This window comes from Oryctolagus cuniculus, chromosome 13 (assembly GCF_051225735.1).
Source record: "Oryctolagus cuniculus isolate XC-2025 breed Fujian yellow rabbit chromosome 13, ASM5122573v1, whole genome shotgun sequence".
Lineage (NCBI taxonomy): Eukaryota > Metazoa > Chordata > Mammalia > Lagomorpha > Leporidae > Oryctolagus > Oryctolagus cuniculus.
In genome coordinates, this window is record NC_142879.1 from 17820319 (window position 1) to 17846425 (window position 26107).

At 53.8% G+C, this 26107-nt stretch overlaps 1 protein-coding gene and 1 long non-coding RNA gene across 5 annotated transcripts in view; both read right to left on the reverse strand.

Annotated features, from left to right (window-relative positions):
- Positions 1–17082, reverse strand: part of LMOD1 (leiomodin 1) — a 39992-nt gene extending 22910 nt beyond the window's left edge. Inside the window, exon 1 of the mRNA XM_017347865.4 lies at positions 16465–17082. Coding sequence (XP_017203354.4) covers positions 16465–16725 — 261 coding nt within the window. The 5' untranslated portion in view covers positions 16726–17082. The remainder of the gene's footprint in view (positions 1–16464) is intronic.
- A 782-nt stretch (positions 17083–17864) lies between these two features.
- On the reverse strand, positions 17865–26007 carry LOC108178224 (uncharacterized). 4 transcript variants are annotated; one of them, XR_011381330.2, is made up of 4 exons: positions 25873–26007; positions 22919–23018; positions 19107–19183; positions 17865–18001 (listed from the first exon to the last, which is right to left on the reverse strand). It is a non-coding gene; the product is annotated as an uncharacterized LOC108178224 (long non-coding RNA). The 4 variants fall into 4 exon arrangements; XR_016218805.1 differs by lacking the exons at positions 17865–18001; positions 19107–19183 and adding an exon at positions 19227–19512; XR_016218807.1 differs by lacking the exons at positions 17865–18001; positions 19107–19183 and adding an exon at positions 20971–21093.
- Between the last annotated feature and the right edge of the window lie 100 nt (positions 26008–26107).

The window sequence follows — 26107 nt, forward strand, 5'->3', positions numbered from 1 at the left end:
AACTTATCAATGAGATATTTTAGTTTTTTTTTTTCCTGGTAAGTCTTTGAAGTCCAGTGTGCATTCCCAGTTAGGGCCACATTTCAAGTGCTCACCCCAGGGGACAGCACAGATCAGGGATGGCGGTCACGGCCCACAGGGGCCAGCTTTATTTCCCTGTTTATTTCTGTCTGTGATGAGCAGTGGGAAACTCTACATAATAAAGCGTTTGTGTGATTGGTTCATGTCCTTGGAAAGAGACCGCGGCCTTGTCCACGGGAAGCTGGGGAAGAGAAGCTCAAGGGTCAGGGGTCGGGGGGGAAGGGTGGGGAAGGAAGGAAGCAGGAGGCTGCTGCTGGGGGAAAGGAGTCGCCACAGAGCGGCCAGAGCTGCTTCCCGACTGTTCGCTCCCTGGGGTCCCTCAGAAGGCAGCATAGGGGCCAGGCCAGCTTAGCACACAGGTTTCCAGGGAGCGGCACCGTGGTGGCCAAGCTGCCGACTGAGCCAGCTGCCAGGACAGGGCGGCACCTATCCTGGAACTGGGCACACGGTGGAGGTTTCATAAATGCTGAATGAACACATGATCTCTGGCTGAGTGAGGGCCCAAGGGAAGGCTGTGGGGACATGGTTTGTCTGTTAGGTTACGCACAGCTTGTTGCAACATGCAGTCAGTTTAAGACCTTCCTCTGCCACCGGCTTGCTGGGCGGCCCCCATGAGCCTGTTTTTCTATCTGTCGAGTAGACTGAAGCCTGTCTGCTCCGTCTCCCTCCAAGGCTGATGGGAGGGTCTCCCGGGATGACCTATGTGGGGCCTGTAATGGTGACACTGACAAGAGGCACTGGGCTGTGCTAGCACCATCGCCAGAGTAAGCTGGGACGGTGCCGTGCTGTGCCGTGCCGTGTCGCCACACGGCGGCCGAGTGCTTGCCTGTGGGCTTCTGGGTGGGGATGGTCTTTCTCTGGTTCTCTGGGGCGGGGACAAGTCCTCTGCCTGCTGAGCTGGTGCTGTGTGGATGTGTCTGGCAGGGCCCTCAGGACGCAGGAGGGGGTCTAATTGACCTCCCTTTCTTGACATCTTTCCTGGAGCCGAACTCTTCTGAGGCTGGAGTCTGGATTCTCTGTTTACGTAACGACAGTTCCTTCCTCTCGAGACAAAGACACAGGCGCATGTGTTTCTCCATGGACACACAAGCCATCAGCTCCCTGGGGAGGGGGGTGTGCTCTGCCTGGCACAGAGTCCATCATCAGGAATCTGATCCTCTAAAAAATAGCGTGTGTGGCCTTGAGTCCCCCGGGGCTGTGAGCGCCTGCCCGGTGAGCTGCCCGGCAGGCTCTGCTTCCAGGGCCCTGGGAGTGTTTTCTGCGCTTGGGCCACGGGGCTCGGCAACAGGCTTGATGCGTTAATGCTTCTGTTTATCTTCTTATTTGGCCGTCTCCACCTCTGGGTGTGGGCATCTAGGATGAGGGAAGAGCCTGTGCTGAGGTTCTGGGGGTCTGTCTGGGGCCATGGAAAGTGTATTCATCATGAGCCAGGTAAGAGTCCAAACACAGGCAAATGGTTCTCAACACAGCCATACGCTGGACAAGGGTGATGTCCACAGAAAACGGTGTTTAGGGAGAAATTTTAATGACATAGGGAAATGTAGTAAGATAAGCAAAAAAAAAAAAAAAAAAAGGCAGGAAACAAAATGCATGTGAACATACATGCACATAAAATGATCTCAGTGATTTAGAGAAAACTACATATAGATGTAAGCACTCAGATATGTGGCAATGGCCAGCATCTTCAGCTAATAAGATTATTTATCCTCTTTTCCCTGTATTTTATAGTTTGTCTATGAGCCTTCTTACTGTAATTATGAATTATTTTTTGAAGAAAGTAAATCTAGAAATAGCTTTTCTGTGCTTGGAGTACCCCCTCCTCCTGCCTTTAAATCAAGGACACAGGGGGCTGGTGGGTAAAGCTGCCACCTGCAGTGCCGGCATCCCATATGGGTGCCGGTTCTAGTCCCGGCTGCTCCTCTTTCAATCCAACTTTCTGCTAATAGCCAGGGACAGCAATGGAAGATGGCCCAAGTACTGGGGCCCCTGCACCCACATGGGAGACCTAGAAGAAGCTCTTGGCTTCAGATCGGCTCAGCTCCAGCTGTTGTGGCCATTTGGGGAGTGAACCAACGGATGGAAGACTTTTCTCTCTGTCTTTCCCTCTCACTACCTGTAACTCTACCTCTCAAATAAATTAATTAAAAAAAGACCTTTCTGTCTCTCCCTCTCTCTTTCTGTAACTACTTCTCAAATAAATAAATAAAACATTTTTAAAAATTTCTGTTCATTATAAATTATGCATCCTGTAGAATTCCATTAGGGCAGCAAAAAACAGACTAGGACAGAGAGGAAACTGTCGCTTGGTTTGTTTTCTGTAGAACTTGTTCTCTCGCAGAGGCCTGGCTGAGAAATGCTGCTCGCTTGCCTGCAAGGACCAGGTCCCCGCCTCTGCTCCTCCTTCGCTCCAGCCTCAGGAGGGTGAGTCTGCGTGTGCCTGCCTGCAGAACTGGTGTGAGGGTACTTCAAAATCTCTGTGGGAAAATGGAATTGAAAGATAGGTTTATTTTGATGCAAACCATTTTTGAAACCCATACATAGTTTTTTTTTTTTCATGACATCCATTTGTCATGGATTTATGGAAGACCTCTTGGATGCACGGATTTCAAAAATGTTTGCACTGAAATAGATTTATCTTGTATTTACACTTTCCCACAGATGTTTTGAAGAACGCTTCTATGCCCAGAGCCTTCTAGGTCATCGTGGCCACGTCCGGGCAGTGGGCCTCCGACAGGCATGGGTTCTATGAGTACCCCAGGAACTCTCCCTCCACTCCACAGGTGGGCGCAAGGGAGAGCCGCTGAGAGCAGGTTCTCTGCTCCGGCTGCATCTCTTTCTGTGGCTCTAGAGGCAAGGCCACTGAGCTCCTCCAGACATTTTAGGGGAGGGTCTAGACGTGAGGCGCTGAAGGCCTCGGTTGGCTCCATTGACAGCAATTTCTTAATTATTATTATCCTCTGTGGGGTGTACCTGTGGCCCCAGTGTCAGGCTGAAAATGTTAGCTTGAATCTCAGACCCCTACAGAGCAGGCAAAGAGAGGAGTAAGAAAAAGAAAGAAAGAGAGAGAGAGAGAGAGAGAGAGAAAGAAAGAAGAAAGAAAGAGAGAGCAAGAAAGAGAGAGAGAGAGAGAGAGAGAGAAAGAAAGAAAGAAAGAAAGAAAGAAAGAAAGAAAGAAAGAAAGAAAGAAAGAAAGAAAGAAAGAAAGAGAAAGAAAGAAAGAGAGAAAAAAGGAACAAGGTCAAACTGAAGGGGAGACAGGCCAGTGACCTTTAAACAATTCAGATCTCAGAGTGTAAGTTGTGGACTGATTTAGCTGGTTGTTTACAGAAACCAGGAGGGGAAAGATCACTGCCAAGCCACCCTTGATCTGAAGATTTGGACACAAAATCAGATTCAGAAGAGTATCGATGAACCCACCACGACTGTAGATCCAATCAAGAGTGATAAGAATGGTAATTCCAAACTGCTCATCCTTTGCTTATTCAACTGGCATTCGCTGAGCCAGGCCCTGGGGACCTAGAGCTGAAAAAGAGCCAGGCTGTGCCCTAAGAGGTTTGAGAGGGGCCGGTGTTGTGGCATAGCGGGTAAAGCTGCTGCCTGCAGCTCCTGCGTCCCATCTAAGAGCCGGCTGCTCCACTTCCGATCTAGCTCCCTACTAACGTGCCTGGGAAAGCAGCAGAGGATGGCCCAAGTGCTTGGGCCCCTGCACCCATGTGGGAGACCCGGAAGAAGCTCCTGGCTCCTGGTTTCAGCCTGGCCAAGCCCTGGCTGTGGAGGCCATTTCAGGAGTGAACCAGCAGATAGAAGATCTCTCTGTCTCTCCCTATTGCTCTGTTACTCTGCATTTCAAATAAATAAAATAAATCTTTTTTTTTTTTTAAGTTTGGGACATCATAGAAACAGCCAATGCCAGCAACCACGTGTTACGTGCACACAGTGCATGACATGCCAGAAGCTGCAGATAGTGATTTGTGAACAGAAGTGATGCACACGACCTGGAGAGGTGAGCAGTTTTCTAGGCCAGGTACAGCTGAACTGAGCCTCGCAAGAGGAGGAAGGATGGGGCCAGCACTATGGCTTAGCAGGTTAAACCACTGCCTGCAATGCCAGCATCCCATATGGGCATCAGTTTGAGTCTCGGCTGCTTTGCTTCCTGGGAAAGCAGTGGAAGATGGCCCAGGTGCTTGGGCATTTGCCATCCACATGGGAGACCCGGAAGAAGCTCCTGGCTCCTGGCTCTGGCCTGTCCCAGCCCTGGTTGTTGTGGCTATCTGAGGAGAGAACCAGTAGATGGAAGATTTCTCTCTCTGTCTCTCCCCTGTTTTTGTAGCTCTACATTTCAAATAAATAAAATAAATCTTAAAAAAAAAAAAAAAGGAGGAAGAAGGATTAGCTGGGCCTGGCAATCCAGTGAGAGGCAGTGGAATGTTCAAAGGCACAGAGGAAGCACAGCACAGCTTGCCACTTTGTTGAACCAAGGGTCAATATGACTGTAGCAAAGGGTACAAATGAGCAGAGTGCCAGTAGCTGGAGGTGTTGCATCGCAAGGGCCTTCTAAGCCATGCTAAGGAGTGTAGATTTGATCATGGAAGCTGTGTTGAGCAACGGAAGGGTTTACGCAGGAGTGTCAAGATCATGATTTCACTTTATAATAAGACTCTGGCAGCTGTGTGCGGGGTGGATTGCCATGGTGAGGAGAGAAGCAGAGATCCCTGGGGAGGTCATGATATTCTTCTGGTTGATAAATGATATGGGTAGAAACGATAGAAGTGGAGTGGAGAGGAGGGAAGGGCCAAGAGAGATCACAGGAGCAGAACAAACAGGAAAGTCTTAAAACGCTGGGAGAGGGGTTAGAGCAGGGTGGCGTCGGGGTGGACAGTTCTTCCACTTAACGTGTGGCCCGCAGGAGGACAAGCAGCTTTGGGGTGGAGCGGGGTGATAATGATTAATTTATTTTTAGACTAGTTGAATTTGAGACAGTTGAGGTGTCCAAGAGGCAACTGAATGATCTAGAACTCAAAATAGAGATCTAGGCCAGAGATAAAGATAGAGCCTACGGGTGGTAGTGGGGTTGGATGAAGGTAGCCAAGGAGACTGCACAGGGAGGGCAGCCCCAGGGACAATCAAATTTGGGCATTAGAGGGAAGAGTTGCTCTCAGAGGAGACCAGGAGGAACAATGGGAGAGAGAAAAGGAAAACCAGGCGAATGTGGTGTCTTGGCCCCAAGGGAGATGTGAGTGCTGTGAGAGTGAGGAAGGGGTTAAAATGCCACTAAAAAAGAAGAAGGATGAAGACTAAAATGTGGCCCTGGAGAAGGCCACAGGGAGGTCTTTGGATCCCTCACCCAGGCAGAGGTCAGTGCTGCCCGAGGCGACAGTGAGTGTGGATCCTGTTTCCTGCAGCTTGGCTCCAGAGGAAAGGAGAGAAGGTGAGAATTGGAGGGAAGGGGCCAGTAGGGAAGGATGCTGGGACAGGAAGGCGGAGCGCTTCCGGGGGCAGACAGAGGAGGGCGGGACACAGGAGTGTGCAAGCCTGGAACAGGTGGAGGGAGCCAGGGATCGCTTGTTGGGGGAGAGAACGGAAGGAAGGTGTGTACGTGCATGGAGAGAAATTCTCTGGGGACAGAAGAGGAATTTGAGGGCATTCTCACCTGATGGCTTCGAGTTTCTCAGTGAAATCTGAGGCCAAGGCATTGGTGGAGGGTGAAAAGAGAGATGGGGGACAAGAGGGTTTGCAGAGAAAGGTGAACTTTGGAATAAGGTCCCAGGCAGCGAAAGGTAGGCGGCCCTGACTGACTGGGGCTCAAGGTTTTCATCCACAGAGGGACCCACATGTTACACAGCTGTGTTGTTTTCCCCCAGCTTAGGCGTAGAATAAAAATGCCAAATAGCTTGTCTCACACAGGCTGCAGGTGAGGAAGGATTGAGGGGCTTCGAGCATGAGAGTGGGGATGGTGTTGAGAGTGATCAAACAAGACACCAAGTCAAAGCTGGCAGGATCTGCACTGAGAGGGGGAACAGCGGGTCGCCATGAGGAGGAAGTGGGGCTAAGGACAAGCCGGGCGGGCTGCATCCTGAGGCCCTCATCTTTGCGAGCTGCAAGGAGTTGTGGGTTACAGGACTCTGTCCTGGGCTTTAGTGAAGCGTCTAAACCTTAGAGCAAGGCAGGGGACAGCAGGCAGGGGCTGTCAAAGGATCGATGGCCTTCTAGGTGCTCTCCAAAGGGGGCTTGGTTCAAAATAAGGATGATGCCTGTTTGCACCAGGCTTTCTTCAAACTTTCCTATCTGATCCTCAGAGGGATTCTTCAAATCAGAAGGAATCATCCCTATATACAGATGAAAAAATGAACTAAATCTCGCTGTGTATTCTCTATGACTCAACAGTTCCACTCCAAGGCACATACTCAACAGAATGAAGTCATAAGTTCAAAAAATGGGCAAAAATGTCCCTAGCAGCATTGTTTGAAACAGCTCCAGACTGGAAACAACCCAAACACCCACTAACAGCGAGTTGGATAAATAAATGGTGGTCTATTCATATAACGGATACCATAGTGGTGAGAGTTTAAAAATGCCAAACAACATGATTGAGTCTCACAAGCCAGACACAGAAGAACACATACTATTTGAGTCTACAAAATTGAAGACCAGGCAGGATTAACCCATACATTGGAATCAGCATGGGGGTTAGCTTTGAGGAGGAAGCGTGGTAGGGGGTAAGTATTGTAGGACTGACAAATGTTCTACTTCCAGTTCCCTTTGGGATAACTCATGAAACCTTGCCACTTGTATCTTATGCACATATCTGAATGTGTTTTATATTTCATTAAAACATGTATTAGAGGGCTCGGGGTTGTGGCACAGTGGGTTAGCTTCCACTTGTGACACCGGCATCTTCTATCAGAGCACTGCTTTGAGTCAGCTGCTCTGTTTCTGATCCAGCTCCCAGTGAATGAGCCTAGGAAAGCAGCAAAAAACAGTTCAGGGCCGCTGACACCCTCATGCGAGACCAGGATGGAGTCCTGGGCTTCTGGCTTTGGCTTTGGCCATTGTGGCCATTTGGGGAGTGAACCAGCAGATGGAAGCATGTGCTCTCTCTCTCTCTTTTTCTCTTTCTGTCACTCTTTCAAATAAATAAATATTTGTTTTTAAAAGAAAACATATACTTTAAAATCTATTTACAAAGCAAATTTTTCCAAATACAAATGCAATTCAGACAGCCACTGAAAAGTATAAAAGAGAGTAAGGTTTCTAAGCGTTAGATGCTGTTTAGTCTCTGTGTGAGGCCACACGGCTTGTGAAGTCAAGGTGGGAATCAGCACCTGGTGCCCCTGGCTTGGCTGGGTTCTGGGGATGGGCCTGTGTACTCCCTGCCTCTCCTTCGGCGTGGGTGGCCTTGGGGACAGAAGAGCTGGCTGCTGTCTGCTGACCGTTCACACGCCAAATTTCATACCCCGAGTGTTTTCTCTCCTCTCACCTGGAGACACCGCGCACCTTTGCTATGACCTGAGGCTTACTGCCGCAGCCTCCCAAGTTCCTCCCCTTCCATCCGGCCGCGTCCTGCCCTCACCACACTGATGAGCCTGACGGCCTCTCCTGCTGCAGCTGCTTCCTGACCCCAGGGCATTGCATCCTTTCTCCACTCCTTTCCCGATGTCCCCCGGGTTCGATGTCCCCCGGGTTTCCCGGTCTGCTGAACTGTCCCATCTGCACGTGAACATGCAGTTATAGTCCCTGTCTTAATAGAATCCTCGGCATGGGCACTGTGGCGCAGCAGGTACAGCGCTGACTGCAATGGCGTCATCCTATGCAGGTGCCGGTGTGTGTCCCGGCTGCTCCGCTTCTGATCCAGCTCCCTGCTAATGCGCCTGGGAAAGCAGCAGAAGTGGGAGACCCAGACGAGGCTCCTGGCTCCTGGCTTTGGTCTGACCATTGCAGCCACTTGGGGAGTGAACCAAATGGAAGATCTCTCTCTTTCTCTCTGTCTCTGTCTCTCTCTCTCCTCCCATATGTCTGTAACTGCCTTTAAATAAATAAATAAATCTTAAAAACACACACACACACACACACACACACACATACAACAGAATCCTCCTGATTCCACACTGACCTCTCAATACCACCCTACTTTTTTTTACTTGCCAATGCAACAAAACTCTAGAAAAACAGATTTGTCTACACTCTCTCCTGACCTTACCCACTATCCCCTGTTGAGTCAGTCTTGGTTACGGTGAGATCCCTCTTGTCATGGCCGCTTGCTTCCATCTTACTGGGTTCTGCGGCTGACTGCCTGCCCCAGCAAGAATGGATGCAGTGGAAAACTCGCTCTTCCTTGAAGCCCTTTTCCCCTTGACCTTGTGAAAGGACCCAGTTTCTCCCCGCCCCCAGTCCCTGCACTGGCTCCTCCTCCTCTCGCAGTGCCTCCAAGTGCTGCAATGAAGGGCTCAGCCCCTGGCCTTCTGCTCCTCTCCACCCGTTCTCTCCCTAAATGGTCTCCCCCAGGCTCAAGACTCGAAATATGGTGCATGCATGGCTGACCCCACTCCCATTTCATCTCCAGCCCCAGCTCTGCCCAGACTTATAAAACCCCCTGCCAACCCAACATTTCCTCTTGAGGACAGAGTAAGCACACAAACTTGCTCTGATCGTGAACTTCTACAACCGCTTCTCTGCAGTTTCCCATATCAGTAAATAACATCAAATTCAGCCACAGGCCCAGGCAGGGCAGGTCTACCTGGCCACGCTGTCTCCTCTAAGACATCAGCCAGCCCTGTCTGTGCTTTCTTTAGAGGATTTCCTGCACCCTTGGGCATTTTTTTAAAGAATTATTTATTTCTTTGAAAGGCAGAATTACACAGAGAAAGGGAGAGGCAGAGAGAGACAGAGAGATCTTCTACCTGCTGCTTCACTCCCCAAATGGCCACAACAGCTTGGGCTGGGCCAGGCTGAAGCCAGGAGCCAGAAGCTTCATCCAGGTCTCCCACATGGGTGCAGGAGCCCAGGCACTTAGGCCATCCTCTGTTGCTTTCCCAGGTGCAATAGCAGGGAGCTGGATCAGAAGTGGAGTGGCTGGGACTTGAACCAGCACCCATATGAGATGCCGGCATTGAAGGTGGTGGCTTTACCCACTACACCACCATGCCAGGCCCTCACCCTTGAGCTTTTACGTGGTTTACTGCAACACTCTGGTCTCCGTTCTCCTCACTCTTGGTCGCCCATAGTCCATTGGTCTGCAAGCTGGCAGAATAAGCCTTTAAAAACCATCAGCCAGATCAGCTCACATCTCTCCCCTGCTCAGACTCTTCACCGACTTCTCCCCGCACTCCTGAAGGGCCCTGCAGGAGCTGAGCCTGGCTCAGCTGTTCTGTGCCAGCCCTCCCAGCTCCCTCTGCTCCCTGTGTCTGGCCTCTGCCTCTGCCTCCCTCCGCCGCGTCCTCCACAGCACCTCTGTGTCTGCCACTCTCCCATCTGGAAAGCCCTTCCTCCAGCCCTGCCTGGCTGGCGCCCTGGACCATTCCAGGCCCTGCTCATCAAAACAGTGAGTCTCAGACTCCTTTTAAACAGTCGGTTCTCCTTTCTAACACGTATGTGCCCTGTGTTACAGGTATGTTCATTAACATGTACGTCACACCCACTAGCATACAATCTCCACGAGGGCAAGGACCCTGCCTGTCTTATCCATTATGCTATCCCAGCATTCATAAGGTGAGTAGGAACTCATAACACACTTGGGAATTAGTGATTGCACGGAGCTCTCCTCCCTCCTTGTAAACACGAAACCTATTCATGGATCTTCTGTTTAAAGGGATGAAGAGAACGGGGCTGTGTGGGGTTGGCAGGAGGGAAAGGAAGCAGGCGTGCAAGGCCCTTCACTGTCCCCATCAGCACATCAACACGCCAGGCCTCCAGGCCAGCACTCTGCTCGGTGCTTCGGGTAGATCATTCGTGCAGCTCTCCTACCACTGAGCCTTGTACTGAACAGTGTGTAGATGGACGCTGAGATGGCCAGAGCCAGATTCTCCCCAAGCAGCCTTGGCCCCTCGGAGCTTAACAGGAGGGCTGTGGACAAGAACACGCCTGTCCCAGAAGCTCCCCTGAGCGCCCTATGCTACCATTTTTCCAAGCCAACAACCAACTCAGGAAGGGCCCTTAATCCTGGGGCTCAATAAATTAGGCAGAGGCTCAAAGAAGCCAGGCGGCTGGGCCAGGCAGTAAGTGATTAAATAGGCCTTGCCTTCTTCCTCAGAATCAGCTCCTTGCTTTTGTTTCTCCCTTCCTCTCATCCCGTCACACCCACTGACCGTGGGCGCACCCCCGTGAAGACTCCAGAGTGCAGGGTTCTCCTCCTGGTGTGCCGGTGCCCTAACACCTGTCCTGTCTCAGTCTCACCGGAACCCTGCCAGGCCGATGTTATCAACCCCACTGGACAGGTAGAGTCACCGAGTCCCAGGAAGCTACAGTAATGAGATTGCACTGAGGATGCCTTTGGCTCCAGGAAGCACTCAATAAAGCTAATGCTCCTCCTTCCTTAAGTAACCACTCAGGTTCCCCGGAGCAGTAAAGGGCAGAAGCAGAATTCAAACCCTGACCTATCTGATTCCAAACATCCCTGGGCTTTCTACCTCACGCGTGCCCTGGGGGAGCTGCTACTCTCACTGCAGACCACTCTTCCTGCTGGCGATGGCCACAGGGTCTAAGAAACAAGAAGGGCCCGAGTACCAAGGGTCAGGACACAAATATCAACCTCTCTGCCCCTGCCCCCAGGCTTGGTGCTGCTGCTGCTCCTGTAGGGTGTGTGTGTGCGTGCGTGCATGCATGTAGATAGTGTGTTGCGCACGTGTGCGTGCATGTAGCTCGCCCTGGAGCAGCTGTGGATGTGCTGCTGTTGTCTGACAGGGTCTTGTCCCCCAGGGTCTCTTGGAGCCCAGATGGCACTGAAGGAAGGCAGCCAAGCTAGACAAGAGCTCTGTCCTCTCCTGCCTGCTCCAGTCCAGGGACCGCGAAACCCCAGAAAGCAGCAACTGCTCCTCAGAGAGTGGGACTCACGCGTACCTCCTGACCCTCCCATCCCCCTCTCACTGTGGGCCACCTTCTTTTTACAAGTGGTCCTTGGTCCTGTCCCTGTGTCCTGCGCCCTCTTGCATTCCCTGCGTAGCCGAGTTCTGTTGCTGTGAGGAGAGAGCAAGTGGCCAGGGCCACGCTCGAGGTGAGGGGGTGGGGTAGGGCGGGGGGGAGAAGGCACTGACGCCTCCTCTCCCAGAATTCTTCAACACTGTAAAGGCACAGAACAGAACTCCCAGTGCTGCTGTGTAAAACGGACGTCTGGTGGGCCTGCCACCCGGTGTAAGAAACAGCTGCTTTTCCAAAGCCTGGAGGGAGGTGGCTTTCAAACTCCAGGAAGGGACTTAGGCCTGTCTCACCCCTCTGGGTGCCAGCTTTTGCCCCCACCCCCACCCCTGGGTCAACAGGCCCCCATCACCTCTTCTGCCCTCTCCACCCTGGCCTCCAGGGCTATTTTGGGTGTGTACTACTCGGGGTTAATCCCCTTAAGCGATGCGCCGTGCTGCCCAGTGCACTCCTGATCAGGCCCAGCCCTCTGCAAAGGGCACTCTGAGGGGTGGTGCCACCGCAGGCCTCAACCCTCCAGCACTGGTGTTCCCAGCCCTGTGTGCAGCCAGTGGTGACCAGGACCCCTGGGGGAGGGGGCTGCCGAGGCTGTGCAGGCAACAGGAGGGGAAGGTCAGGAGGCTCAGGCCGGCAGCCTCCAGCTGCAGGGGTGCAGGGTTTGTTTCCCAAGTCCCTAGGGAGAACCTAAAAGTGCTTCCTCCACCCCCTGGCTCAGCTGCCTGGCCCCTGGCTGGGTGCAGGTGCTAATCCCCAGCCCCTGTAACACCAGGGAGAAGGAAGGGGGAGGCCAGCTGGAGGCTTTCTTTCCCACTGGGGAAGGAAAGAACACAGGAGTTGACCTGTTAGGATCTGGTTCCTGCAACCTGAGCCAGGGACAAGCTTCAGGGAGCTGCGGCCACGCACTTGCCCAGGGGCTGTGTCTGGCACCTGGGCTGAGGGAGCGTGCCCAGGGGACCTGGGTGGGCTTCATGCTAGGCAGAGAGGTCTGGCCCCTTCCAGGAGGGAGAGAAGCTGGCGTCGGTTCTGCCAAGCCCCAGCACCCTGCTAACATTCATTTAACAGAGGCTGAGGGCCTGCCGTGAGCTGGGCCCTGCGGGAACATTTGCCCTCCAGAACCACACATGCTGCTGAGGGAGACAGCCACGAATGCAGACACAGAAAAGGGGTTTCCTGGGAGGGGGAGAGGGAGGCAACAGAGAGGTATTGGTGGGAATGCTCACTCAGGGTCCTCCCCTTACCTGCAGGTCAAGGAGGACTGCCTGGAGGAAATGGTACCTGAGACAGGAAGGAGAAAGAGGAGTTGACCTGGAAGAGGTGGTGAGGATGAAACATTCGTGAATGAGGCAGCAAACGGCCCCGACAGCCCCTGGAGGAGTCCATCCCACGGAGGGAGAAGCAGCCCAGGTCCCCGCGACGGGGCAGACCCCTGGCACAACAGCCTCACCCTCCCCAGGGGAAGCCAGAGCTGGCCTCAAACTGGGCCTGCCTCCTACTCCTGGTTTATGTCCATTTTAATTTTTATTTATTTATTTTCAGAGAAAGAAAGAAAGAGAGAGAGAGAGAGAGAGAGAGAGAGAGAGAGAGATGGAGTTCCCATTCATTGGTTCACTCTCCAAATGCCTGCCATGGCAGGATTGGGCCAAGACCAAAGCTGGGAGCCAGAAACTCCACCGGGTCTCCCATGTGGGTGGCAGGGACCCAGCTGCTGGAGCCGTCACTGCTGCCCCCCCGCCAGGGGCTGCTTTAGCAGGACACTGGAGTCAGGAGCCAGAGCTGGGATTTGAGCCCAGGCACGCAGACACCAATGTGGGCCCCCAATTAGCGTTAAACTCCAGGCCAACCTGCCCCTCTGTCTACCTATTAGAACATTTTTTATTATGGTGACTTTCAAAAAAGGATGGTACTTCAAAATGTTTACAGAAAATGGAATTAAAGGATGAATTTACTTGATGCAGACAATTTTTGAAATCCAGGCATAGTATTTCCCAAGATACGCATTTTCCACACACTTTCTGAAGACCCCTCAAATGCACAGTCGTATACAGAAAACGGCAGAGACAACAGTACAATCAGCCCCGAGTGGACCTGTCACCCTGCTTCCACGAGGCCTGGTCTCAGCTCACACGGCCCCGTTCATTTCAAAGCAAACTGACCAATCCAATCAATTCTCCCCATACACATTCCAATATTTGTGTCTAAAAACTAAAGAACCTTTCTAAAGTCTGCCCACAATGCCACTATCACTCCTGAGAGGAATTAACAGAAATTCCTTAGTAAAATCCAGTATTGAGCAGGCATTTGCTTCCCTTATCCATACTTGGTTGTGTTTTTTTAAAAAAGATTATTTATTTGAGAGGTGGAGAGAGAAGAGCTCAACCCATGCCCCATGTGGGCGGCAGGGACCCGTCACCCTGCCGCTTCCGAGCTCTGCGTTAGCAGGAGGCGGGGGCCAAGCTCTGATTTGGGACACGGGTGTCGGACCCACGTTTTAACACCCGGTGGCCTCCACACCTGGTTTTAGCAGTCGTGTCCCTACTCAGCCACTGCTGCCGTAACAACATGGGAGTATGTGGCCACAGCTCCAAGACACTTCTCTGGCGCTTCCACGTGCCTCTCACCGGACCAGATGGTCTTCAGGACAAGGACTGGCACTCCTGGCCTGCCTGGACTCTGGTGTGGCAGAGGGGAGGAAGCACAGATCCCAGTGTCAGCAAGGCCCCTTTCCGGCTGTGTGACCTCACTGAGGCGCACTTCCGCATCTGTGTAATGGGGACAAACATGCCCATTTCCCAAGAACTGAACTGTGCTTGGCATGGAGAGGGCTCTCGGGAAGCCGCCCCTCCTGGAGTCCGGGGAACTGACCCACAGTCACCCTGTCCACCGCCTTCCAGTTCCCACCCTGCAGTGAAGGCCTCCAGGGTGCGGGCCACTGCCAGTCCCACGGCACCAAGGCTGCAGAGTGAGCTGGGACCCCTGGCTTGTTGACTGGCCATTGAGTGAACTGACAGGCAGGGCTTGAACAGGGTGCTGAGTGGGGGAGGGGCTGGGCGCTTCTGGCTCCCTTCCCCAGTTCGCGGGTTCCCAAACGAACTTGTCCGATCACAGCTGCCGTTTATGGCTTATGATCCACCAGGCTCTCTGCGAAGGGCTTCACCTCCTGGTCCCTTTTGTTGACACACCAGTCCTGCAGTAGGGCCACAGTTATGCCAGGCTAGGTAACTTGAGTGATGGCAAGAGACATAGCACCACAGCAGGGCTCTCTGATGCTTAAATCCAAGCGCATTACCACACACCCACTGTTTTTTTAGTGGTGCTAAAGATGCCACTCTCTAGGGCTCATTCCCAATCACCCAAAGTCACAGAATCCACCCACCCTCCCAGCACACGCCCTTGGACTGGCCCTGTACATAGGATGTATACGCGAATGCACACACACACACCCACACACAATCCACTCCTTGAAAGCAGTGCCTTGCACACAGGATATACACACATGTGCACACACACACGCCACCCACTCCTTGTACACACCTTGTACACAGGATGTGCACATGTGCACACACACCGCCCACTCCTTTACTGTCTACAGAACCAAGTGAGTGCCTGGCAGGGGTGAGGGTGCTGGGATGGGGTTCGGGAGAAGCCTCTGCATTCCCAGGCTGAGGACAAGGTTCACGAGCTGCAGCTTCCAGCAGTCAGGGGTCCCCCACGCTCTCTGGGGCCCAGCTGTCTTGCTCTGTGAGCGAGAGTGTTTTGTTGGCCTTCCGCCTCGGGGAGGGGGTGAGGGTATCTGAGCACTAGAGGCCCCTAGACCCCAGGGGAAGTGAGGGCCGTACTCCCCGAGTGCAGGATCTGGGCCCGACAGCAGGTGCGTTTTGCCTTTCTGTCTGTATTTTCCTGGTGGCTGTCCTGAAGTACCAGCCCTCACGGTAAGTCCTATCATTTTTTCCCTTAAATGTCTTAGTATTTATTCATCGTTATTACAGCCGCCTCCGAGGCAACCACCTTGCCCACAGGACAATAAATTCCTGAGCCTGCTGGCTTCCCTCACCCGCCCCACTTTTGGCCAAGCCTTAAACACGGGCCCAGGGGCAGTGGGGACAGAGCCAGAGTTCTGGCTCCTCCACTCCCTGCCTCGGCCCTTCTATCCTCCCCCTCCCTTCCCACCCCTACTCTCCGAGTCGGCTGTGTCCACCCCCGGGCACCCAGCCAGGTCCCACACGAGTTCCAGCGGCCAGTGCTCCCGCTCTCGGATGCTCCGGGGGATGCACACACCAACCAGAGCACTCTGCCTCAGTTTCCACAACAGTAAAATTGAAGACAAGATTCGAGACTGAACTTTGTCTTACAAGAATTCACAAGCGATGGATGAAGTACGCGAAGGGGGTGAGTGAGGAAGAGGGCCCATGGAAAAGCCTTTGTGTTAGCCACGACATACTCTTTCCCATGGACAAAGGCAGCCTGCAAAGTCAGGCCCAGATGGAGGCTGGTCTCACCATCTGAAGACAGCGTACACATGAAAGCCAGGGTGAGAGCCACAAGTCCTCCGTGCGGCCGCTGGACCAGGCAGATGCTCCCAGCACCCCCGTGCCTCCCCTCCCCCTGCTGGTGAGGACCCCCACTGAAGTGGGGCTGTCCCCTCAGGAAGCTCCTCTAAAAATGCCAACAAGAACAGCAGCTACAAGCCCCCAGCTTCCCTGGTGTAAAGCAGGCTGTCAGGTGAAGACATGGGCCTCGGTGCACAGACCCCGGCCCCCATTGGCCTGGCTCTGGGAAGCCCCTCTGGCCATTGTGATGGCCAATGTGCCGTGAGATGCCCGCAGGGCCAGAGGGGCCAAGCAGGGAGTCTTGCTCTCACAAGGGGAGGGTTTTGCTTTGCCTTCTTGGGAGACTGGCAGGGGACCACATGCATCGTCCTTGCCCTTCGCCCCTCTTCACAACAGGACAGCACGACACGCAAGGAATCGGAAGGCATGGAGGGACAAGGATGGAGTCAACCTGGCAACGAGTGCTTCCAGGACACCTCCCCACTCCCACTCTATGAGTGACCCCATGTGGTTCTGTAAGCCCCCAACACGGCCGACTCTGCTTATACAACAGTCCCTGGAGGGAAGCAGTTCACACTGCCCATCTGGGGGCATTCGCTCCTTTGCCAGCAAGAGCTGTTCTGCTGATGGGAAAAGCATGGTGGTCTCAGAGTCAGGGTCTCCAGCCCTCCCCCCGCCCCCCCTTCCCTCCAGAGCTGTGCTCACTCACATCCACGGACATCTCCCTCTGAATGAGCTTCTTGGTCTCCTTTTCACAGAAGTTGAGCATGGCCTCCCGGTTGTACACGCCCGTGGACTGCTTGTCCGTCTGGTCTCTCTGCCGCAGCCCGACGGGAATGCTCCCGTCAGGGTCCACCACGTCCAGCTCCTTCTCCAGCTCCTCCATCTCCTCGGGGGACAGCGTGGACAGCAGGCTGTCGATGTCAGGGTCTTCGCTCACCTGCCGGCGATACTTGGCTACCTTCGACATCTTGGCAACGTGGGCTGCACCTCTTGCCTGGGACTCTGGGGTCCTGGTGGGCAGGGCAAGGAGAGGAGTGAGCTGCTTAGGACGAGCCAAGTGGGCCTGGAGCAAACCCCCAGCTGGTCGAGGACGGCTGCTGCTCCTTGGCCCTGCCGCCCTGCAGGTGCTGAAGCGTTCACTGGACACACAGCCTCCCGGTAGCCCAGGGCTAGTGGACCCTGGCTGGTGTACCCAGCAGCCAATCAGACGTGACAGCTGTCCAGCCCTGAAAAGAGGAGCCAATCCCCATGCTGGGGGCGGGCCAGCCTCGCTGTCAGAGCTGTTTGAAACTTGAGGACATTCCAGGGAATCTTGGAGCGCTGCGTGACCAAATTTAGTACGGAGCAGTTTAGCCTTTTAAAGACAAGGGGGCCACGCAATGAGAAAAAGATACAAAAATGCAGAGGCTGGCAGAAGCAGATCACAGCCTCCGAGAGCCAGAAAAGCAGGGACGAGGCTCCGGGCGTTTGGAAGGTGGCCAGCCCAAGGCATGCCCCACTCAGAAGTGCGTTTACTTCTCCATCACTGGCTGGATGTCCCTGTGGCCACTGTGTGGTCCTCTGACCCCTTTCTAGTGAGTTCCGTGGTGTGCTCAGGGACTCCCAGGCAGTAACAGCTCTGGGAAAGATAACTCAGCAGGCGGGGTTGTTACTGGCCCTACCCTCTAGCCCACCTACCCACTCCCTTCTGCAAGGAGAACGTGGAAGCAGAGCACCAGCGCTCTAGTCCCCTCTGGTCCCTGGGAGAGAGGGAGGTGTGGGGCGGGGAGCAGGGAGAGAACAGGAACTCTTCCCAGTGTGTACCAAAGGGAGAAGCAGCAGGCTGTCCTGGAAGGCAGCAGCAGCATCCGTGGAAGTCAGGAAACGCTCAAAGGGCTGTCAGTGTCCTGCAGCCTCTCGGAAGAGGGTCTGGACCTGCCTCGGTTCTCGTCGGCTTCCTGCCCTGCTGGGCACCTGCACGCAGATCTCCTTCGCAAGCACTGAGGAGCCGGCAGGCTGCCACCCACGTATAAATCCAGAGCTGGACATCGCGTGTCTTCAGAGAAACACAGCTCTGGGTGGCTGGGAGAGATACTGTTGCAACAGGTCTGGCACAGTTCACAGAAGGGCTTTCCACTGCTCATCCATCATGCCACGAGCGCCAGTCACAGAGACATTCGATCTCCTGCCACAAAATCTCTTCTAGAAGCCCTGGTGTAATCCATCGGGGTAGATGCTTCGATCTTTCCTGGCCTCTTTCCACCCTAAGCCACAGAGAGACAGTCACTTGATCAGCATTCGCTGAGTCCAGGGATCGTCTGGGACTCAAGCCTGGCCATGGCATTCAATGCCCACTGGTCCAGCTTTCAGTAAAGGCTGAGGAGGGGAATGGTGCTGACCGGGGGTCGGGAAGGCAGAAGCGAGTCGGGTGGAGCTGAGCAGTAGCTGGAAGAGCCCTGGGTGTCGCCATCCCCCAGGGTCCACGTGCGGGTCAGTCAGGCAGCATTTATTTATCAAGTGCCTACTACGTGTCAGGCATTGTTCTAAGAGCAAGGGATATAACTGAAGACACAAAACCTGTACGGACCCTGCCTTTCTTGTGACTCACATTCTATCAGTGAAGGCAGATATTAGACAAATACTTCTCAAATAATTCGTTAAATAACTGAAGGGTGAAAAACACATTCAAAGAGAAGTAGAGAGGCTGTGGGGAAACTCACACAGCAGGGGAGGCTGGCACTAGGGACCAGTCAGAGGGGACAGTTCAGACCCTGGGCACTGGAGGCAATCCCCGGTAAAACAAGGCCCGCCCTGTGCCCACCCTGTAGATTGCTGTGAGCGCTGAGTGAGGTCACGCCATGGAAGCTTCAGGTGTCAGCCTGCTCCCAGGCCGCACGGCGGCTGTCAGAGACTGCCATTGCCCACACTGACTCAGGCCCTCGGCGCTTTTTTCCCTGCTGTACCACCTCTCCCATCTTTTTCTTTCTTTTTGAAGATTTATTCTATTTATTTGAAAAGGAGAGAGAGAAGAGAGAATCTTCCATTTGCTGGTTCACTCCCCAAATGGCCACAATGGCCTGGACTGGGCTGAAGCCAGGAGCCAGGAGCTCCATCTGGGTCTCCCACATGGCCAGCAGGAGGCCATCATCTGCTGCCTTTCCAGACACATCAGAAGGAAGCTGGATTGGAACCAGGCAACCTGGACTCAAACCAGTGATACGTTAAGGGATGCCAGCATCCCAGGCGGCAGCTTAACCCACTAAACACAACGCCAGCCCCCATCTTTTTGTTTCAGCAGTAACCACCTCCTCTCTCTCTCTCTTTCTGTCTCTCTCTCTCACACACACACACTCACACACATCTTCTTACCTGATTCTCATCCATTCATCTGTGCACTCAAGCATTGATTCAGATCTTACTATGTAGCTGTAGCCCCTTGCCAGGCACTATGGGAAGAGGGATACAAAGATCAGTACAACATTGTGACTCTTTTTTAAAATATTTTCCAAAGCTTTTTTTTTATTTTTTTAAAGATTTATTTATTTAAAAGTCAGAGTTACACAAAAGTCAGAGTTACACAGAGAGAGGAGAGGCAGAGAGAGAGAGAGAGAGAGAGGTCTTCCATCCGATGGTTCACTCCCCAATTGGCCGCAATGGCTGGAGCTGCACCGTTCCATAGCCAGGAGCCAGGAGCTTCTTCCAGGTCTCCCATGTGGGTTCAGGGGTCCAAGCACTTGGGCCATTTTCCACTGCTTTCCCAGGCCACAGCAGAGAGCTGGATTGGAAGTGGAGCAGCCGGCTCTCAAACCGGCACCCATAAGGGATGCCGGCGCTTCAAGCCAGGGTGTTAACCCGCTGTGCCACAGTGCCGCCCCCCCCCCCATTTACTCTTAAAGATGTATAATTTCATGACTGTAAGGCAAAGTGAGGCAAGCAAGGGAGGTACAAGGAGCTAGTAGGAGCCAGACACATTCAGGAGGAGAGTCAGCATGAGCCTCCCGGAGGGCACAAGAAAGACCTGCGCTGGCCTTGGTGAGCTTCCCTGCAATGTGCAGGTGCAGATGGCGCTGGCTCCCTGAACCCACCAGAGGGTCCCCCCCCAGCCCGCTCCCCTTGGGTAGCACAGCACCCTCCCCCAGCCCCCTGTCCCCTGGGCCCAGGCAGTCTCAGCTGTCACTGCTGCCCAGAATGGGCACCACATCGGGCACCCTGGCTCCGGAGCCCCTCCACCATCCTCCAGGCCCTAGTCACTGAAGGCAGCTCTCTTTCAGGTTTCCAAAGACTCTGCTTTCTCAGGGTTTCTGCCAAACATGTTCATTGCTGCTCTAGAGAATGTAAGTGCCCGTCCTCAGCCCCGGGATCAGCCCTGCCCGGCCAGTCTCAGCGGCCTCTCTTCTGGGCCCAGCTGTCTTGGCCCCAGAAACACATTCAAAGAATAAAGTCACAGCTTCCAAATTTAACCAGCAGGACTTGGGCCTTCTAGCCACAGGATTCTGCACACAAATCCTTGCGTCTTCTCTGCTTGCGTCTCACAATTCCAAACCGTGAGGCCCAGAGGCCTGGGCTTCCTGAGCCTGCTGCTCACAGACCTGGAGGTCTTCCCCTGAAAGACACCACTGCTGGGGCCGGTGCTGTGGCAGAGCAGGTTAAACCTCCTCCTGTGGTGCCAGCATCCCATTTGGGTGCAGGTTGGAGTCCCGGCTGCTCCACTTCTGATCCAGCTCCCTGCTCACGGCCTGGAAAAAGCAGTGGAAGAAGACTGGGCCCCTGCCACCCACGTGGGAGACAAGGATAAAGCTCCTGGCTCCTGGCTTCGGCCTGGCCCAGTGTTGGCCGCTACAACCACCTGGGGAGTGAACCAGCAGATGGAAGGTCTCTTGTTCTCGGTTTCTGTCTGTCTCTGTAACTCTGACTTTCAAATAAATAAATAAATCTTAAAAAACAAAAACAAAACAAAAACAGAAAGAATCACTGCTAAGGCTGGAGGATGAGGAAACGCAGAGCCCAGCAAATGCAGCCACTTCCCGCCTCTGTCACCAGGGCCACTGCCCCAGCCACTCTGAGCGCACGGCCACCCGAGAGAAATGCGTGTGGAGCGTCAGGGGGTGCTGGCTTGGTCATTTCTGGAGGCACAACACACACGGTTGTGGACAGCGGGATGGGAAGAGAAGAAAAGGGAAAGAGAGCCTAAGCACTCATCAAAATCTGTGGTGGGAAGAGGCAGCAACACAGCAGGGATCCGGAACCAAGTTAACTGATGCGCAGGTGGCTCTCCGGGGGGCTGAATGACCCCAGTGAAGTCCCATTCTCAGCAATACGGGGTGACGGTACAGGATAACAGAGAAGAGCACAGGTTCTGGAATCAAATGACATGGGCTCAAATCTGAGATGTGGACCTCGGGTAAGTTCTTTAACCTCTCTGAGCCTTAGGAAATGGAAAAATGAGGATGTTAAACATATCTACCTGTGGGGAGAAAAGTGCCTACCTCTCAGGGTTATTGAGTTATTAAGTACACTAAATATGGTAACACAGCCAAAGACACATCATAAGCACTCCACAATATTTGCTGCATGGTTATACACACACACACACACACACAAAGGGGCCTTAGAAAGTTCATGGAAGGGCCAGCATTCTGGTATATTGGGTTAAGTCACCACCTGCAATGCTGGCATCCCATATGTGCACCCGTTTGATTTCCAGCTGCTACACTTCCAATCCAGCTCCCTGCTAATGTGCCTGGAAAGCCGTGGAGGATGAACAGTAATTGGGCCCCTGCACCCACGTGGGAGACCTGAAGGGAGCTCCTGGCTCCTGGCTTCAGTCTGGCTTCAGCCTTGGCTGTCGCGGCCATTTGAGGAGTGAACCAGCAGAAGGAAGATCCCTTTCTTTCTCTCCTTCTCTCTTTGCCTTTCAAATAAACAGAGAAATCTAAAAAGAAAAAATAAAGTTCATGGAAAATTATTTAAAAGATACGTTTTATTTGTATATAAGAATTTTGAAATCCATGATAGTTTTTTGTTAATATAAATTTTGCACAATGTTTTTGATGTCCTCACCTATACACACACACAAATACACATATACAAAGATCCACAGAGGCAGAGTGGCCAAGGCAGGAGGCAGAGTGTGTGAGCCCACAGAGGGGAGGAATATTCAGTTTCCTTCTTTTTGGGGCTGCTGGAAGCAGGCCTGGCTCAGGCCTCCTGAGGTGAGCAGAATGGGCAGGGGAAGGCACCTAGGCAGACACAGGCCATGCTAATGTCTTCCCGCAGGGAGGGTGTGGGGAGGGAAAAGAAGGCACAAAAGACACAAGCGCCAGCCAGGCTAAACCTGGTGCCCACTGCATCGGCCCCGGTCACAGCCTGGAGCCCCAGACCCAGGAGCTGACTGTGATGCAAGCCTCACTTAACCGTCTCGGACTCAGACCAGGCGTGGCTGGGTGGGCTGCCACCACACACAAGGCCTGTGATCTCCTGGTGGGCAGAGGTTTTTTGGGCCCTGGTACCCTCTGGTCCATGGAGCTTACACTACTGAGGTACAAGAACCTCTAAGTGAGCAAGCACTGAGGGCCAGAATGGGCAGATTCTGAAAATGTCCTTGCCCGTGAGGTCCTGGGTCACAGAGTCCTATCCCCATTCACATACTGGGCCCAGGGCACTGACTTCCTTTTTTTTTTTTTTTTTTTTAAGATTTATTTATTTTGAGAATCAGAGTTATAGTGAAAGAGGGAAAGAGAACGGGGAGAGAGAGAGAGAGAGAGAGAGAGAGAGAGAGAGAGAGAGAGAGAGAGAGAGAGAGGAGAGAGAAAGATCTTCTATTTGCTGATTCATTCCCCAGATGGCTGCAATGGCCAGTGCTGGGTCAGGTGGAAGCCAGGAGCCAGGAGCTTCTTCCAGGTCTCCCATGTGGGTGCAGGGGCCCAAGCACTTCAGCCATCTTCTGTTGCTTTCCCAGGAGCATTAGCAGAAAGCTGGGTTGGAGGTGAAGCAGCCAGGGTTCGAACTGGCACCCCTATGGGATGCTACCATCTTAGCTGGTGGCTTTGCCCATTGTGCCACAATGCCAGGCCTGATACTGGCTTTCAGTGAGACACCCCCCTGTCGTGTTTACCACCAGCTCAAACTCACTCGCTTGTGCATTGGGTTTTCTCCCAAGCATCTCCACTGCGTCCTCCTACCTTTCCCTCATGTCACTGTTGCTCCAGTGACAGCCACCAGAGGCCCTCTGACACAGTGAAGACCCACTGGGGGACATTTCTTCCAAAAGGTTTCTTCACCCTGGAACAAAATTGAAACAGATTTTTAAAATTATCTATTCTATTAGCTCACTTGGCTAATCCTCCACTTGCGGTGCTGGCATCCCATATAGGCGCCGGGTTCTGTCCCGGTTGCTCCTCTTCCAGTCCAGCTCTCTGCTGTGGCCTGGGAAGGCAGTGGAGGATGGCCCAAGTGCTTGGGCCCCTGTACCCGTGTGGGAAACCCAGAAGGGGCTCCTGGCTCCTGGCTTCAGATAAGTACAGTCCTGGCTGTTGTAGCCAATTGGGGAGTGAACCAGTGGATGGAAGACCTCTCTCTCTCTCTCTCTCTGGCTTTCCTTCTCTCTCTGTGTAGCTCTGACTTTCAAATAAATAAATAAATATTTAAAAAAATATCTATTCAGGGGCCAGTGTGGTGGTGTAGTGGGTAAAGCGGCTGCATACAGGCACTGGTTCAAGACCCTGCTGTTCCTCTTCCGATCCAGCTCTCTGCTACGGTCTGGGAAAACAGTGGAGAATGGCCCAAGTGCTTGGGCCCCTGAACTCATGTGGGAGACCTAGAAGAAGCTCCTGACTCCTGGTTTTGGATCAGCCCAGCTCCGGCTATTGTGGCCATTTGGGGAATGAACCAGCAGATGGAAGACCTCTCTCTCTACCTCTTAAAGAGATAAATTTTTAAAAAAAGTATTTGGGCCGGCGCTGCGGCTCACTAGGCTAATCCTCCGCCTTGCGGCGCCGGCACACCGGGTTCTAGTCCCGGTCGGGGCGCTGGATTCTGTCCCGATTGCCCCTCTTCCAGGCCAGCCCTCTGCTGTGGCCAGGGAGTGCAGTGGAGGATGGCCCAGGTGCTTGGGCCCTGCACCCCATGGGAGACCAGGAAAAGCACCTGGCTCCTGGCTCCTGCCATCGGATCAGCGCGGTGCGCCGGCCGCAGCGCGCCAGCCGCGGCAGCCATTGGAGGGTGAACCAACGGCAAAGGAAGACCTTTCTCTCTGTCTCTCTCTCTCACTGTCCACTCTGCCTGTCAAAAAAAAAAAAAAAAAAAAAAGTATTTGTTCATTTGAGAGGGAGAGAGAGAGAGTTGTTCCAGTGGAAAGTGAGCCCAGAGTGAGATGTCTGAGGCCGCTCGCTGGCCTCTGGAGCAAGGCCTCCCAGAAGAGCGAGGTCCTTCAGGACAGGGGCTGTGAGGACCCAGGAGCGGGGACCAGTGCTCGTGTCCGGACCTCTGCTTTGTGAACTCTGAAACTCGGTCTCTTCCCTGTGCAGGTTACCGACTGATGTGTCCACATGGGCCGTGGGGTGCCCAGATCACGTGCTCTTGCCAGGGGTGTTTCTGAGGGTCTCTGGCCGAGAACAGTGGACTCAGGACAGACTGCCCTTCCCAGTGGACCGGAGCAGCAGGCAATCCACCGAGGGCCCGAGTGGGATAAATGGCTGAGGAAGGAGGATGTGCCCTGATATCGTGGGCTTCCCTGGGCCCCGGGCCTTTGGTCTTGGCCTGAATTCTACCGCTGGGTCTCCAGCTTGCAGAGACCGCTCACGGGACTTCTCAAACTTCGCAAAGCGGGGAGCCAATGCCTCATAACACTCATAACACAGAGCTACCCAGCATCTGATTGGCCGCGTCCCTCTGGAGATCTGCGGCCATCCCTGATTACTGAGTCAAAGGAAATAAACTCAGGACAGTGCTGTGGTGCGGTCACTTCAGCCACCGCTTAGGACACCTGCACCCATATCACAGTGCAACCGGGAGAGCGCTCTGGCTCTCTGCCTTGCAAATAAGTAAAAGAAAATGAAATTTCAAAAAATTAATTTTAAGGGCAGGTGTTTGGCACAGTGGTTGATTCCACTTGGGATACCTGTATCCCACATCACTCTCTGAGTTTCAGTCCCAGCTATTCCCCCGAGTCCAGCTTCCTGCTAACAACCATCCTGGGAGGCAGCCGATGATGGCTCAAGTACCTGGATCCTGGCTGTGGCCTGACCCAGCTCCACTGTTGCTGCAGATGGAAGATTCTCTCTCTCTCTCTCTCTCTCTCTCTCTCTCTCTCTCTCTGCTTTTCACACAAATGAATACTTTTTTTAGGCTTTAGAAAAATACAACAAGCACAGGTACATAAACCAACACTGCCCACCAAGGAACAAGAACAGCTAGCAGCACCGCCAAGGGCTTGCTCTTTTATATGGAAATCTGGTCAGAGCCAGACAACCAGAGGACTGGGTAATGAATATGGAATAAGCGCTCAGGCAGGTAGCAAGCTAAAGGATGGGCCTGGTGAGACCAGGAAAAACATCCCCGGCCCCCGCGCAGGGGCTCACGCCCACGGGGCCTGGGGGCCCTGGTGAGACCAGGAAAAACATCCCCGGCCCTCTGCGCAGGGCCTCACGCCCACGGGGCCTGGGGGGCTGGCTGCACACGCATTCCCGCTCTGGGCTTCCATGCTACCCCTCTCCCACAGCCTCTCTTCGGCCTGCACCATTCATCAGAGCGTTCTCAATTACGCGCACGCGTTCCAACAGGCCATGCGGCCGACGAGGTTGTCCCCGCGTTGCTGGTAACCGCCAGCTCTGCGGCGCTGGGTTCGCCTCCCTGCCTCACCCCCAAGCTTCCAGGGGGCTCTCACGTCGACTGCAGAAGCGCAGAATGCAGGCGAGCTGCCCGAACCACGGGGCTGGGCCCACGGGAGGGGAGCCTTGTCCCGCAGGTCGAGGGCGCCACCCGCACCTGCAGCTCGCACTACAAAGGACCGAGGCGCTGGCTGCCCTGGAGGCGCGGCGTGCGGTAGCAGGACCTCCCCATCCAGGGGTTCAGAGTTCACAGCACAAGTGCCGAAACGGAGAAACGGTGAACCCTAGCGGAGTAACACCAGGTTTACCTCAGGCCAAGGCACCTCGGGTGACTGCTGTAATAAGAACTCCGTCACTCGCTAGCTCCCCGCCCACAGGGCGCGAACCCGCCGCCTTCGAGGACTTGGGCGGGGCCAGAGCGGCCACGACAAGGGCCCCGCCCCGCCCACATTCTTCCCCGCTCCCATTGGCTGCGGCGGGAAACCGCGAACCAATCCTCATAGACCTTAACGCCCCCTCTCGGGATCACTTCCGCCGCAGGGG